The sequence below is a fragment of the Capra hircus genome, chromosome 17 (assembly GCF_001704415.2).
Source record: "Capra hircus breed San Clemente chromosome 17, ASM170441v1, whole genome shotgun sequence".
In the NCBI taxonomy this organism is placed as follows: Eukaryota; Metazoa; Chordata; class Mammalia; order Artiodactyla; family Bovidae; genus Capra; species Capra hircus.
In genome coordinates, this window is record NC_030824.1 from 7,802,994 (window position 1) to 7,820,179 (window position 17,186).

Here is a 17,186-nt window from a genome sequence, read left to right on the forward strand (position 1 = left end):
TTGCTGCTGCCTATGGTAACAGAAGCTTAGTAAACAGAGCCACATGTTAAGTCACCTGCATCAGTCTCTCGCCTGTCAACTTCATCGTACACATCCATGGCAAGTTCTTCAAACAAATGATTACTTAGCTGAAAGCAAAAACATATCAGGGACACAAGGGACAAGGATTAACACTAGGAGAATGAGTGAGGACTGTGACTTATTCACCCTTCTACCTCCAACATCTTATCCAAAGCCAGCGCTTACTTAGCAAATACCCACCGTTAAACAGAGAATAGCATTTCCAAAATGGTACAGATCCTCTAAAAACACTTGCCGCCCGCTGCAGCCTCCCTCCAGACATGCAGATAAGAGGTGCACAAGGCAGCTAAAGTGCAAATCTCAAAGACAAGAGTCCATTCTCCACTCGTCGTGTGACATCACCTTAGTCTGTTTTGCTCTTTCTGGAAAACGTTTGCCATTCCCCCACCCCACCCCCCCCCCCGCCCCCATTGTAAGGGATCTTAAACCCTTGGTAGGATAAAGAAGTCAAAACATGCCATCTCAAGAGGATAAAACGTGCCCTGCAGGAAACTATCACCCAGACCTCTGGGTTAAGTCTCTCTGCTGTCTTCCTCAGGAGGTAGGGGTCCTCCAAACCCCCAAAGAACCACCTGAGCATCCCCTACCAAGGACAGCCTTTCTAATCAGTACACCATGCAGTGTCCCAGCAAAACGGTCCCCACAGCCTGGGGCGCCTGCTTGGCAGCAGGCAGGTCTTCCTCAAACCAACGGTGACTAAGCCCTCGCCAGGCTGGCCCCAGCTCTCCCTGCACTTCCTCCCTCATGAAACCCTGCTGCCCAGTGGGTGTCACTTCTGGGGTGACTGCTGCCCTGCTCTGAGGGCAGATGCTGAATTCGTTCCATTCTCTACTACTCCCTTCATCCCCATACAGGCCCCAGCACTGAAATGGGACTCTAAATATCCATTCATTCACTGACCAGAAGGTACTTCCTGCAGAATTTAAACCTGGCTGTGCATACCTCACTGGGACTTGTTAAAATGGTTACAGTACATTGTTAGGTGACACAGGCAGAATAAATAATTCTGTAATTATGCTTCAGTTAAAAAAGGCATCTGGAACAAGAATCAGAAAAATATACCAAAATACTGAGCCTGAACTTATTAAGAATACAGTAAGTGAAAAAAAAAAAAGAATATAGTAAATAAGGATGATTCCCTTTCTCTATTTTCCAGATTTTCTCTAGTGTGGTTACACTACGTTTATAATTAAAAATCAGCTCTGAAAGACTTGCTGGATAAGGTGATGAAGGACTGGGAAACTGAACTTGCATCATAAACACCCAGTGTGCTTCTTCCAAGGGGCTAACAAGCTAATGTTATTATTACTAACAATCACTACAACAGCAATACTGCTGAGGGCCTATACTGCAGGTGCCTTGCTAATATCATCATGGTAGCAAATACTACAGCTCTCTGAAGACAGGAACTACAGTTACACCACTTTACAGAGCGGATACCCAGGCACAGAAGTTAGCGTGCCTCAAGTCACAGAGCCAAGAAGTGAGGGACTGGAGAGGCAAGTTTCTCTCAAAATGTTAAAATGTATGAATTCAAGGAATACACTAGTCGTCTTATATTTCTCCCAGCTGTTCACTAGGGAGATACTGCAGGATGAACACTAAACTGGCACTGATACGAGGAGCCCACAGGGCATGGGCAGCTGACACCGAGCAGCTCTGACTCACAGCTCTGCTGGACCACTGTCTCGCTTTCTAGGAGGGACATCGAGGCACGGAGCGGTGCGGAGCTCGTCTGAGCCGAGATCTGTACCTCAACAGTCTGACCCAGAGCCCAGGGTCTGGAGAGCTACACTCGAATTTGTCCCAGATATTTATCTAGTGCCTTTAACATCTGGAGGTATTACAGACCTAACCCCAGCTTTCAGCCAAGCAAATGCAAAACAGCATAGTCAAGGGCAGCTGGGGTTTTCTTTTTAATGTTTTTATTATTTAAAATAAAAATTGGCTTACACACTGTAAGTAATAAAAGGAAACACAGAACATTCAGTGCTGACTCCAAAGCTTATCATCTTAACTATAGGACCTCCTTAGTTTAAGAAAGGCAGTAAAAACACATACACACAGAACTGCAGATACAGAACACAGAGACACCAAACAAACTGCATAAAATACGTTTATTGCACATTACAGGTAAATGCTAGTGATGAGAAAGTCATCTTATGTATTATGTAGTCCTTAGTACTATACGAAGTTCTAGTAAAGAGTCTTCTATTACAAGGGGGATGAAGAGTAAGACATGAATTAGGAGAGCTGCGAATTCACAGCTGAGCTTTAAGAATACTCCTACCTACATTGCAAAGGTGGTCAGACTTCAGCCACGTGAATGATGAAAGGGAGGACAGCTGGGAAAAGAGGGCTCCTGAAAGGAGACCTGAAGGTGGCCTGAGAGGGCGCTAGCCCTTAAAGAGATAGTTAGATGCACACTCCCACTCGCACACACAGTGGGAGCCAGATGGGGAGAGGGGCCAGAACTGAAGAGTGAGAGCGGGATGATGCCCTTCAAGGTTATGACCAGAAGGATCTTGGTTCTGATCTTGAGAGTACAGAGAACAGCTAAGGTGGGTGAATCAAGTGATTAGAATGGCTGGGGAAGCACCATGTGAGGCTTCATTTGCGGGGACTTAACATAGAGACTATGTTCCCAGAGGAGCAGATTTCTCAGGGGCCTGATTGCTGAAATGGACGGGCTGGAAAGAAACACGCACACTAACGTGAGCTTGTGACCTGAAGAACTGGGTAAACTCTGAGCACACAGCCGGGGCAGAACTGGCTATTAAAAGCCTACATTTTACAAAGCTCTGATGAATGGTGTAGAACTTGCCCGACAGTGAGTGGGGGCTGGATCCCAAATTGCAGTGAGCTTTTTATCAGTCTCTAGCATCCCACGAGGCTATAGGAAGTCATCCCAAGGAGTGCCCCACTCACTAGTTTACATTGAGAGAAACTAGGGAACTCTTACAGGGAGAAACAACTTCCTAAAAGTCAAAGGCACAGTCCTCACTTTTAAAATGACAGAGAAAGATGGCAGTATTTGAAGCAGAGCCAGTGAACTGGATGTACTCAACTTAGTACTTCCGTTCTTCTTCACTGCAGACTCGATGGTCTGCTTCTGATTTAACATCTGAGAGCATGAAACAGAGTAATCTGATGTACTAGGTAACAGGCTGAGAACAGGTGTTAGCCGGACACATGGTTTTCCACAGGGGAGTTCACTAGGAAATAGAGATACTCACAGACTGAAGTTTCTTCTTAGCAGCTTTTGCCAATTCAGACAAATCCAGGCTGCTAAGAAAATGTACAACACTGATAAGCAAACAAATAAAACCATTTTCATGAGCTCTGTAAAAGGCTATGGTAGCCAAGGGATCAAGATATTCATTACAGCTCATGGACAAGGTCAGATGTCAACATTCTTTAGCCCAATAGTCAGTGAGGAAACTGAACAGAACTTGGTAAGACTATCTCCTAGAAATAACACAATCATGCTAACATTTCTCATGGTAAAGAGAAAAATAACCACCTACTAACCAAAAGGCAAAAACTATTGCCATGCTAGTCCCCAGGGTGTGTATGTGAGAAATCATAATTTTTAAAGTATTTTTTTAACAGCACAATAGAAGAAAAATATAAAAGCGGCAGAATGTTAGAAACCAGAATGGCAAGATTACATATGGAATAGCAATTAATCTTTTCACAAACTCTTGATAGGATCTGTGCAAAGGTTATTAGCTATATAAGGGTTTAAAGTTCATTTCTACAGCCATGATCTCATCTGACCTTATAGACCAGAGGTCAACAGATTATAATACCCCTTTTTGTTTGAGCTAAGTATGGAATTTACATTTTTAGGTGGCTGGGGGAAAAAAAACACAACAAATGATACTTGGTAATATGTGGAAATTATATGAAATTCCAATTTTAGTATCCAGAAATAAAATTTCACTGGAACAGACATGCCTTTCATTTACAGGGCCCACGAATGCTTTCATTTACGACTGGCAGAGTAGCTGTGGCAGAGGGTGTGTGGCCCAAAAAGCCTAAAGTATTTACTATTTAGCCCTTAACAACAACAACCACAAAATGTGTTGATCCCTATTACAGACAGAGGATATATTCTCTTATAACAGAAATATTCTGTGATATATCTAGAGACACAATATACTGTCACAGCTGGCTAAAACTATGACAGTATCACAGACTCTGATTTTCTTATTAGCAAATTTGTTACTTGCGCTCTTTCAAACTTAAAATTTTATATGGTGGTTTACTTACAGCCGTCTTTATTTCCAAAGCGCATAGCCATAAAAGAGAAAAATGTATGGGCTTTGTTAAACACAAAATATAATACACTTATACACTAAAAAACCAAGGAAAATACTCATGACAGATATAATTGATTGGCATTTCAATGGCCTTACCTGTCTGCCATTTGAGGTATTATAAAGTGCTGTCCATTTTTGTGATCTGAAACGGAAACCAAGCCAGAGTCTCATTTGTATAAATACTAGTAAGATCTGTAAAGGAATACCATTATTTTCTGAATTTATGTTTTGCTCCTCTCACTACACAGTTTTTGTTCCTCTCCTCTTTGCTCTCTTTTTTTGAATATTTTAAATCAAAACATCTTTTGATTATTTGGATAATTTTTTAACATTCCATTTTAGTTTATCTCTAGAGTTTCTGACCATATATGATTGCATAGTCTTTTTTAAATGCTAGGGATTATAATATGCAAAACTTGTTAAAATCCACCAGAAATAATATTTTACCATTTTAAGAAAAGTGCAAAAACTTACCTTCATATTTATTTTACCCTCTCCCCTTTCACGTTGTAACTGTCAAATATATTACTGACACATGCTGAAAACCACACCATACAATACTGTAACTTTTGCTTTAAACTGTCATACACACCTTTAAAAAACTTAAGAATAAAACAGGCTATTGTATTTATCCAACACTTATCATTTCTGTTGTTGTTCTTTCAGTCCTGAAGTTCCGAGATTCGCTTTGGTTCATCAACTCCCTTCCACCCAAAGAACTTCCTTTAGTATTTCTGTTAGAGCAACTAATTCTCTTTTCTTTCATGTTAAAATGTCTCTTTTTTTTTCATTCTTGAAGGTTATTTTCATGGAAATAGAGTTCTTTCTTTTCAGCATTTAAAAAATATTGTTCTACTTCCTTTTCATTTCTGGTTTCTGATGAGAAATCCACAGTCATACACATAATTGTTCTTTTATATAGTATCATTTTTTTTTCCTTGGCTGCTTTCAAGGCATTTTCTTTCTTCGTATTTTAGCCGTTTGAGTTTGATGTGTCTGAGCGATGATTAGAGTTCATCCTGTTTGGAGTTCTCTGAGCTTTTCAAGTTGTGATTTTACATCTTTTGCCAAATTTAGAGTTTTTACCCAATATTTCTTCAAATATTTTTTCTGCACCACATTCTTTCTTCTCTCTTTCTGAGAGTCTGATGATACAAATGTTCTGGTTTTGTCCCGTAGGTCCCTAAAGCTCTGCTAAGCCTCCTTTTCCTCCCACTCTTCTTTCTCTCTGTTGCTCAAACTGGATTATTTCTAGTGATCTGTTTTCAACTCACTGACTTTTTTCTTTGTCATCTCCATCCTAACTAAACCCATCCAGTGGGTTTTAAAATTTTAGTTATTGTATTTTTTAGTTCTAACATTTCTGTTCTTTTCTATATCTTCTGTTTCTCTGCTGAGGTTTTATTCAATTTGCTTCAATAATGTTCACACTTACTTCTTAAGAGCATGATATTACTATCTGCTTTAAAATCTTTATCTGATAATTCTAACCTCAGAGTCACTGAGGGTTGGCATCTGTTAATAACTACCTTTTCCCATGCAAGTCTTTGGGATTTTCCTGTTTCTTCACATGTCAAGTAATTATGGATGGTATCCCAGATATTTTACATAGTATGTAAAATAGTAGTTTACATACTCCATCTCACTGGGAACTGTGGAGACTCTTGTAAGTCTTCCTTGAATTCTGTGGTGAATGTTAATATTTTGTTTTAGCAGGCACCTGACCAGGCAGGTTCTGCCTCCTGGGCCAAGTGTGAGAAAGACTAAAGATAAAAGCCGTCAGGGTTCCCCTCAGGCTCTTGGTCAGAGATTTAGGCACCTGTGCTTGCCAGTACTGAAGCCACAGGATTACTAGTGGGGAAAGGAAAAGAGAAAAATCCTGTGGGAACTCCCCGATTCTCAGTCCTGTCAGAGTTCCATTTCCTGCTCCTCAGATCACACAGAGAAGGCTTCTTTGCTCTTGCTGTGCAGTTCCAGGTTTGGGGCTGTTCTGGAGGCCATATCAGAAGTAAAATAAAGGGGACACTCACCACCAGCTTGATGTCACTGTGAGTTCCCTAGCCTGCCTGCTGGAGTCCTTAGATAGCTACTCCATGCATTTTTGGTCCAGGGTTTTTACTGTGTTCAGAAGGAGAGACAGGGTGAAGTGCGCTTACTCCATCTCACTGGGAACTGGAACCACACCAGGGGCTCTTAACTCTGTTGTACAACCAGGGTGGAGAACCACTGGTTATGTGATTATACACATATGTGGATATGCTGTATCAGGGGTTGGCACACTTTTTCTGCAAAGGGTCAGACTAAATAGTTTAGGCTCTGTGGCCATATGGTCTCTGTTGTAATTACTCAACCTACTCAGTTCTGCTGCTGTAGTGTGAAAGCGGTCACAGATAATACATAAATGAGTGGGCATGGCTATGTTGCAATAAAACTTTATTTTTAAAAATCAACGTAATAGGCGTATCTGGCCCACAGACCAAGGTTTGCTGACCCCAGTTCTACCTCATGAACAAAGCAGGTTAATGGTAAAGTTCACTTTTTCCCTTTCCCCCACCCCTTAGGTAGCAGAATTCTGCAAACAACAATAGAGGTTAAGGCTTTGCTCTTCCATGCTGACTCCCATTAACCACAAGAACTGTGGTGCCGCATTCAGGCTGGGTTCAGCGACGCTCTCTGATTCCTGAAATGGCCAAACTGTACAGCAATCATTTTAAAAACTAAACTGTCAAGCTGTGACTGATGTTATGTATTTCACATATAGCAAAATATGCCGTAGTCATCATTTCACACAGAAATCCTGATTTGCAGTTTTCTCAAGGATACGTTAGAGCACAGACCATAAACAGCAGTGTCCCGACTTGCTCTCCCAGGGCCTGCCTGGCTGCAGCTGTGGAGAGGCTGCTCTGCTTCACTCACCTGGTTTCCTGCCACAGAGATAGAAGGCTAGTCTGTCAGTCAGCTCGTACTGAATTTCTACAAGGCGCTCTGCCAGCTCGTGGTGCCCTCCTTGCCTACAAGAGAAGACAAAGTGCCATTTATACTACTCACTGGTCCCGGGTGCTAGAAAAGTACAGAGACACCCCCGAGATACCTGAGGAGTTTATCAAATGTGACTTTTCAGAACAATCTACCTTTTTGTGTGAGGTAAACTGTCAAGGTCAACTCCGATTTCCACTCTTATAAAACTGCTTTCAAAATCTCCACTACCCCTTTTCTCTGATTAATTTGTGAGACAGGGGACTCCCCTGGTGGTCCAAGGGTTAAGAACCCGCCTGCCAATGCAGGAGACATAAGAGATGCGAGTTCCATTCCTGGGTCGGAAAGATCCCCTGGAGAAGGGCATGGCAACCCACTCCAGTATTCTTGCCTGGTGAATACCATGGACAGAGGATCCTGGCAGCCTATAGTCGTCCATGGCGTCGCAAAGAGTCAGACACGACTGAAGTGACTTAGCACGCACACATGTAAACGATGGTGTGTTAGACCTGATGAAGTACTGCGTTCCTCAGCACCTGAGCTCTTATTCCCAGACACACTCTGCTCTATCCAGTCAGGACCCTGCTGTGCATATGTGCCCTGTCCACCCCTCCCTTCAGAACTTGACCCACATCCTTCTTCTCCTCTGAAATACCTTAGCTCCTCTTCACACACCCAAATCCAATCCTTTCTTCAAAGACCAACTAAAGACATTACTTAATGATCTGGGCCACAGTGAAGAAATACTATGTATGTATCCATTATGGTAATGAGTTCTACATTATCTTGCCTCATTTAACTCTTACATGCATTTATGAATCCTCTCCTCCATGAGAGAGTAAAGTCTGGGGGGGCAGAGTTTTGTCATTTCACTTGTCATTTTCAAGTTGTCAACTGTCATTTTACCCTGTGCAGAGCATCGTTCTTTGCAGTTAAGTTAATTTGGAAAAAGAAGGAAAGATGATCCATCTTCTGTCATTTAAATGATATTAAAGACTAATCTGTGGATTTACTTTTTTATTTTCCACTACTTCACAGTCAAAATTTTCAAACGAAGAAAAATTTAAAGAATTTTATAAGGAGCCCTGAGATGTCCACTACCTAAATTCTGCAATTAACATTTTACGATACTTGTTGAACCACATATCTATCCATACTGGGGCTTCCCAGGTGGCGCCAGTGGTAAAGAATCTGCCTGCCAATGCAGGAGATGTAGGTTCGATTCCTGGGTCAGGAAGATCCCTTGGGGTAGTAAATGGCAATCTGCTCCAGGATTCTTGCCTGGAAAATTCCATGGAGAGAGGAGTCTGGTGGGCTGTAGCCCACTGGGTCGCAAAGAGTCGGACACGGCTGAGCACACAGGCACACCCGTACAGACTTGTCTCTAAGTCCAAGCAATGACTTAAGTATTCAAAAAAAACTGAGGAGGGGGTTCTGCAGCTCTTTATACTTGATGTGGATCCCAACCATGGCTCAAATACCACTACGTTACAAAGGATAAAAAAATGAAAGACTGAAAGCTAAACACAGTGGTTAATGGTTCTACCTTCCCCAGCTTTGAGTGGCTCTAAGATCATATGCACTTGAAATATCTTCATCTGCAAAATAACAGAATTCCAATCTTTGAAGGAGCTAAATGCTACCCATGCACAATTTAGCCACTTTTAACAATGAATCATACACAGGTAAATAATCCCAAACAGAGAGAGGTAACAGAGTCGAGTCTCTCACCTGGCATAGTCAACAGGAGTTTTCCCACTGGAGTCTTGGGTGCCCGGGTCTGCTCCGTATACTGCCAACAATTCCGCCTGTAGAATCTGCCCTGCTTTGGAGGCCACATGGAGGGGGGTGTTTCCTTTCTCCTAAGAATCATTAATACAAAGTACACAAAAAGAAACGAATTAAATAACCCAAAGGCTAAGCAAATGCAACCCATTTAGTTTCAACTTAATATCTGAACCAATTTGTGCTTTCTTACAGGGTGAAAAAAGTTGGCTTGTGCTCCTAAAGATAACAGCCTCAAACAGGTTTCGAGATTCCCTGTTCTCACGCTTGAATGGAGTTGCTGAAAAATACATAAACAAGAGAAGAACGTTTGTTAAAAGTGTAAAGAATGAGGGAGCAAAGCAGCTGGCAGACCACTGCAATCTACATTATCGAAGCACTACAACATCTTTATCTCGCTTAGCAAGGTGAATGAAGCCGTCTCTGCAGGTAACAGCTACCCCTGGGCTCTAAGGCAGAGTCAGGCCTACATTACTGATAAGGGAACTAGGGCTGGGAAGGCTGATGCGCCCAAAGGCATGATCTGTCTAAGTGGTGCAACCAGTCTCTGAGTGAGAGGGAGTGTGAGGAGGGGTTAAGCAAGGCTCTGAAGTCTGACAGACCTGAATTTCAAACCATACACCCCTCAAGCTGTGTGAACTTGAGAAAGTGTTTAAAGCAATCTGAACCTGTTTCCTTATCTCCAAAATGGTGATAAAAATGCCACCTATTCACGGGCAACTATAAGGGATCGATGATACAACAGAGCACGGAGCTGGTACACAGGAAATGCCCAAAGAAAACAGCTGCTATTATTATTGCTGTTGTTAATAACTGTTAATATTGAACATAGGGCTTTAGAGCTTCAGATCCTAGGCTGTGTAAATCATAAGATTCCGCCTTATATCACACCCTCTCCACAACACTAGTCTTAACCTTGTGCAGAATGATTTAATGAAGTTTTTCGGGGTGGAAACAGGCCTGTGGCATATCAGATTTCATAGCACTGCGGAAAAGCCCTTATACAGTCAGAGGATAAGCTGCCTTCCTGCAACTCTTCCTTCAACCCTAGAATTGTCCAAAACGCAAGCATCCTTACCACAGGATTGAAGAGAGCTACTCTAACATCTGCATCCAGGCCTTGTTTTCCTAATTAATTTTATTTTTAAAAATTGTGGTTTAAAACCACAATGAATGGAAGTAACAATCACATCCACCTTCAGGCAAAGTTTAAAATTATGAACTGTGATTGCCTCTGCTCTGGATGAGCATCTGCCAAAAGCAGCACTTTGAAAATTAAGATACGCGTTTTTGTAGCATCTCTCAAAAACATGCAAAGGCCCATAAAGAAAGCCATCAACTCATCTTGTGAGTTTAATAAACCATCCCATGGACTACGGCTCTGAGTGACGCCCTACTTCCTGAAGATCTCACTCGGCATGCAACCTAGAAACCTGCACAAGTCCCACAGACCGTGTAGTCCCTCCTACAAACAAACTATGACATGGCTCCTATTTCAAAGCTCTGCAAACAAAAACTTACAGAAATACGACTTTAGAACCAGACCTAGAAAACACAAATAGTTTCCTGGATACTTATTTTTTCCTTTGTCCCACTAGTATACCTCCACTAATATGAATGGTTGCCATTTGAATTAAGATGAGAGAAGAAATCAACTGCAAAAAAAGCTCACTAATTATTTCGTGTTCAGAAAGGAGTTGTTTTTCTTTTCTTTCTAAGTGTCTTTTTTTCCTCCCAAACAGGACAATGTGCTGTTTCATCTGGTAATTTCAGGATTCTGAAAGGTGTGACCCACCTTACTGAGATCTTTGGTGGTCACACTGTCGTCATCCCGGCAGGGCAAGCGGTGGACAAACGCTAACATCTGATACTTGGCTCTGATGAATTCTGCTTTATTAGGACTGGTTTGAGAACAAAAAAAGAAAACAGTTCGCTGGCAGTTCAGATACAACATTCCCCATTCTTCAGACTGTAAAGAGAAGAGGAAGTGACCCACATCCCCCACTCAAGAATAAAAGGAACAATACTGAAGTAAGCTTTGGCAGTGTGTTAAGACCTGAAGTCTGAAAACGTACATTAGTCATTATAATGGCCAGGACTGCAGAATACCTGCTTTTTATAGTATCTTTCTTCTCTGTGTAATTTTCTGAAGTGACCTAGCAACCTTGGGGGGAAGCAGCTCTTTGTCCCATCTTGTAAGAATCCAGATGTCTGGTCTGACTGCCTGTTGGTTGAGCACCTAAGCGCAAACCCAGTGACATTGACAACCACCAAGCCTTAGTCTTAAACTGGATAAACCAGACTTGTGCTGGGTAGCCATGCGGAAGAGACGGTCCCATGCCTGGCTTCGTTCTGCATTCCTAACGGCAAAGAGTTCAACACACAACTGGGTGACCAACTCCTGCGCTGCCCCTGTGGAGGCTGGTCCAAGACAGCTGCGCTCCTTTCAGTGGGCCCCAGGGGTTAAGAAAAAATAAGAGTATTTATAAACATTCCACTCACTGTACTTTATCCTGTGGATTAGCTTTGCGTCTTCCACTCATAATAGAGGTGGGGTCCAGTAACGAATGCTCCCATATAGAATTAGCACCATTATTATACAAGGTTTCAACCATCTAAAACCAAGCAGTATAAAATCACATTTTAATTTCTTTCTACAAACATTCCATGGAAATCAGTGACTGAACTGATTCTACTACAAACACTAGCATGACTAGGAGATCACACACTTCATTATTTTCTGTTTTAGAATGAGCAAGAAGAACCTACATGCAGGATTCAAGTTTGACCAGGAGGACAGCTAAATACTTCAATGGGTTTGATTACATTTTCTAATACATGATGAAGAAAGAGCACTTTGACACTTTAGGACAGCACTGCCCAAGCCTGAGCATCCACATACTATTTTTCAAGATTCTTAATCTTTTTCTTTAAATCCACTCACCTTCTAAAACTTTCACTAGCAATTAGAATTTGATGCCCTACTTATAGTTTTATGCAACCACTGAAATAAATATTTGAGTATTACCTACATCTACCTTTGATCAGTGGTAAAGAATCTACCTGCCAACACAGGAGATGTGGGTTCAGGAAAATCCCCTGAAAAAGGAAATGGCAACCCACTCCAGTATTCTTGCCGGGGAAAAAACCCATGGACAGAGGAGCCTGGCGGGTCTGTAAAGAGGTGGACCCGACTGAACGATTGAGCGTGCACATCAACCTCGAGTACCACTAGTGGTCCACGTGTCACTCGGGGAACTACTGTGCTAGGGTCAAGTCTGGCATTTTAAACTACTCATCTCTGGACTTTATTCATATCCTACAATATAATAAAGGGTATGACATAATATCTGTACTCTGTATAATCTGGCAGCAGTAAACACCCATTTTCACATGGGAATGAGCTGTTAGAAACTTCTGAGCAGAAGTTATTAATAATAATAAACCATTTTCATTTCCGAGCATGCCTCCTGACAAGGCCTCATCTGATTTTTACAACAGTGCAGATACTGTCATATCAGAGATCTAAATTCACCCTTTCGGGACAGGCTGTGCAGCTGCCACAGATTTAGTAAAATATGTACTCAAGACAAATGAAGGCAAAACACATGCCAAAGTCTGAGTTCCAACAGAACTCAAAGAATGTGTACCCCAAAATAGAAGTGCCCGGTGACATGATAATGGACCCCCAAATAAAACTAAGAGCCACTGAACACTTGGCAGGGTGTTAGGCATTCAATCAAAACAGAACTTGATTGTCTCTAACAAGTTATAAGAACTTTAAGAGAACTTAAATCAGATGCCTCAGAAACTTCGGAGGACTCCTATCAAAGCAGGAAACTTAATGAAAAGTTTCTAAGGCAGTTGCTTTCAGGAACATTCACCGTGGTAAGTGGGAAAAGACAGACTGTTTAAAAACAATTTCTGGTGATATTCTAGAAAGACGGCAGTAAAACACTAGGAAGAATTTTAATGACTATCTGTCTACCTATAGTCGAGCTTTTCCAGATTTTCACTAGGAGGAAAATAATCTTAAATAACAAATTCAATACTTATATATAGCACTGATAAGCTTGGCACCTCTACTCAATTAGGATTCAAACATTTTTGTAAGGTTTAAGAAGTATAATTTCAGTTGCTAAAACAGTAACTCCTAAAAACTTAAACTTCTTGAGGAGAATTCTTATTCTTTACCTGAAGCAATGTCGGAGGCCATGGTGTGTGTTTAAGATGCCTCACTTGAGAGATATGGCGTCCCAGACTCCGATGGACACTGCAGCACTCATCGCATATAAAAGTTCCCCTATTTACAGATGCCCAGGAAGGATCTGGAGAGAAGAGTGAGATCAGTGGTAAGGATACCAGGTGGCTGCTATTCTGCCAGGTGGCAAAAGATGACCAAGGTTTGGTGTTTCAGGAAAACAAGACATTCCTGTTGTGTTGGTACGCTCGTCAACATGTCAAGCTGGGGAGCTTGTCTGATGATGCCACCTATCTTGGCTGGGGGTACAATGTTAACAGAGATGGAAAACATGGACTGAAGCCCTGAGTGAGCACTTACCTGCTTTGTGGTCCAGGGCCACAATCTGTAGCCCTAGTAAGATCTACTATCTCAGATGTGTTCTCCTTCCTTAAACATAAGAGAAGCAAATTGAGAGGGTTCACCTGAATCATTCTGACTCCATCTCCACAAACGGCAGGACAACAAAACTGCCCATGAGCAATCCACACAGAATTATGTGAAATGAATGGTGAAAAGACAGCTATCGACACGCCTCTGGGCTTAGCAGAAAGCTGCAAGCGACACAACTATAAAACAGCTCAGCCGCGGTGGCTCTGAAAACAGACTGGGAAACCTGGCCTCCTGCAGTAGGAAATGTGCTAGGATATCCATTAGCTGTCTTAAATAAACTGTTGGGTCTGATCTCACCATGGACCTGAAAGAACAGAAGCTGTAAAAACATCGGCCTCACAGAAAAAAGATGCAAAATACAAATGAGCAATATTTTTGATGTGCGCATGATACTTTTTTTCCTGTGAAGTCCGACAAAGCCTCATTAGACACCCTTTGAAACAAGGAAAAATGCACACTTGGTAAGCAGTAAGAAGAACTCACGCTGGGAAAGTAAACTAAATATTTAGAAACTCAAAACACAGACAGACCTTCTACATTTCATCAGATTCACACAAGGGGTGACAATAGGTACCGCTCAAGCTGCTTGGCTTGAGGGTTATATTTAAAAATTCTCCAATGTCCACAAAAATCTCTAAAATGCATGTACACCATCCTTACCATTTCTAACAGTTTATTCAAACCCCTTCCAACCATATAATGAAAAGTTATGGGATTTCAATCAAAGACAAACTGGGAGTCAGAGAGTGTGGTGGTTAAGAGGGCTGGCTCTGGAGACAAGCGGTCCAGGGTTTGAACCCCAGCTCTGCCACTTCTTGCGCAAGGATCTTAGGCAAGTTATTGCTTTGAGGGTGCTCATCATGGATCAAATAGGAAAACAACACATCTCAGTGCGGTGAGGATATAAAGAGTAAGTGAAGCTCTTTGCATATAGTAAGTATTCAGTAATGTGAGCTGTTATAACTTTTCCCAATTATTTTGTAAGTACCATTCAAGTATTTTCAAGAGCTCACTGCAATTCATGGCCACTAGAGAAAGTCTTTGATTGTTATTCGAAACATTGAATGTTCCACATGAACACTATCTTACTACACTGAAAAACCTCATGGAGTTTTCAGGTAGGTGAACTCAGAATAGGATATGAACTAGATTCATTAAAAAAAAAAAAAAAAAGGTAAAAGGACTTCCCTGGCGATCCAGTGGTTAAGACTGTGCACTTCCATGGCAGGGTGCACGTGTTTAGTGCTTGGTCAGGAAACTAAGATCCTGCATGCCATGCAGCACGGCAAAAAAAATTAAAAAAAAAAAAAAGATAAACTATTTACTATGATTTGATCATAGTTAATCAAACATTTTGGAGTTTCAGCTTTAGTATCAGTCCTTCCAATGAATATTCAATGTTGATTACCTTTAGGATTGACTGGTTAGGGAAATCAATCCTTGAATACTCATTGCAAGGAGCGAGGATCAATGCTGAAGCTCCAAAACATTTGATTAACTATCATCAAATCTTAGTAATTAGTTTACCTATCTTTTTTTTATTTTTATTTTTATTTTTGCCATGTTGCAAAGCATTGGAATTCCCACTCATTGGAAAAGACCCTGATGCTGGGAAAGATTGAGGGCAAGAGGAGAAGAGGACGATAGAGGACAGAGGACGAGATGGTTAGATGGCGTCATCGACTCAATGGACACGCATTTGAGCCAGCTTTGGGAGACAGTGAAGGACAGGGAAGTCTGGCATGCTGCAGTCAATGGGACTGCAAAGAGTTGGACATGATTTAGGGACTGAACAGCAACAATCAAAAATCTGCCATGAAACAAAAGCTCAAACAAAATTCTTCAGTGAAGTACAACTATGTCAGTACTACTAAAGCACTCTAAAACACAAAGACTGGAAACATCAAGATGAAAGATCCCTGCAAAGACACATAACAACTTTGCCTCTTGCAGTATGGTACTACTACTGACACACATACAAAAAGACTTTTATTTTGAAGATCAGCCTTGGTTTTCACCTATCATCCAGAGAATTCACAATCCTTTTGGAAGAAATTAAATACGGACAAGACAGCAAGGATTTAACACACACTAAGGAAGGCTCTCCACTAGTCATTTTAACATCATGAATCAGAATCACACGAAGAGAATATCAGAATGTTAACAACAGTAAAATCCAGTGAACCCCTTCCAATTTATGTGATCATTTTATGCTAGGGCTTCTTAATATGGGTTCTAGGAACACAACCAATGGGCTTCAGAAACGTCTATTATCCCACTGAGAAATCTTAACAAATTCTGCGTTAAAGGAGAAGTGCGCGTGTATTTTGGGGGGAGAAGGTCTTGTCATTCATCAGAATTTCAAAGGGATCCTGAACCATAAGGGTTATTCTCTCACTAGGAGTTTGCAGAAAAGGCAGCACAAATTCCTAGCTGCTCAAGTTCAGAACGTTTCAAGGTAGCCTAATTATATTCAAAACAGGAAGGAAGTGACTCAAGTCTCTGTAGATTAGGCATATGAGACAACAACTAAAAAGATACAATGGAAGAGAAAAATGTTCTCAAACGCACAAAACGCCACAGAAGTGCAAGACAGTATTTAGTACAGAATTCAGCATGACAACAGAGATGCAATTTTCCTGTGCCCCGTATACCATCCACTGAGAAGCAAAGAATATGCGCTTCAAGAGGAAGTTTGAATCTAAATTCATGTGAATCAAACATCACAGAAAGTTCAACCAAAAACAGGCAAGAAAAGAAGGAAGTGGAGCAAATAACATTTTTAGAGAATCCGATGGAGTTCGTATGACAAGCTAACTTAGTTTCTAAAACACCTCTTTTGAAACTCCTCCACCCGTTCTCCCTATCTTCAAAAGAAACTGGTAACCCCACTTACATTATAGAGACCATGAAATAACCACATAAGGTTTGAGTTATCACAGTCCTTTTAAAATCAGTTTGCACCTCCATATGACAAGATGAAGTTTAAAACAGAGTGGTGCTCAATGACTTCATTAAGATTGTTTATTGGACACTATTGTGCCAAAGAAGCCATCTTACCTTTTGAATTACTTCAAATTCAAAAGAGATAAATCCAAGCACTGAAAACAGCACAGAGGCCTGTCAACTGGGCTCCAACCGCTAAGATAGATCTGAACTCTAAATCTATGGGACGGGAGGGATGGTTTTCGCCCTTCAGTGTTGCCCTATGCCTAAACTGCCTGAATACCCAAATGGTTATAGCTGCCAATGATTTGGTGTGTTTGTTTTGTAAGCAGTAATTAATGTATAATTTAGAAATTCAACTACAGCTTTAAGGGGCTGTGAAGGTTCTGTACACAACACAAAAAAAACAGGAAAAATAAAAACAACCACCCCAAAAACCA

At 41.3% G+C, this 17,186-nt stretch overlaps 1 protein-coding gene across 8 annotated transcripts in view; it reads right to left on the reverse strand.

The window, feature by feature from the left end:
- The window catches only part of GIT2 (GIT ArfGAP 2), a 41,395-nt gene that overhangs the window by 23,201 nt on the left and 1,008 nt on the right, over positions 1–17,186 (reverse strand). For 6 of the 8 annotated variants that reach the window (XM_018061113.1, XM_018061111.1, XM_018061109.1 and 3 more), the window contains exons 2-10: positions 13,362–13,495; positions 11,670–11,782; positions 10,963–11,068; positions 9,361–9,447; positions 9,114–9,244; positions 7,323–7,417; positions 4,503–4,548; positions 3,318–3,369; positions 56–128 (exon numbers count right to left, since the gene is read on the reverse strand). In XM_018061113.1, coding sequence (XP_017916602.1) covers positions 56–128; positions 3,318–3,369; positions 4,503–4,548; positions 7,323–7,417; positions 9,114–9,244; positions 9,361–9,447; positions 10,963–11,068; positions 11,670–11,782; positions 13,362–13,495 — 837 coding nt within the window. The remainder of the gene's footprint in view (positions 1–55; positions 129–3,317; positions 3,370–4,502; positions 4,549–7,322; positions 7,418–9,113; positions 9,245–9,360; positions 9,448–10,962; positions 11,069–11,669; positions 11,783–13,361; positions 13,496–17,186) is intronic. The other 2 variants (XM_018061114.1, XM_018061110.1) reach the window with 1 other exon arrangement.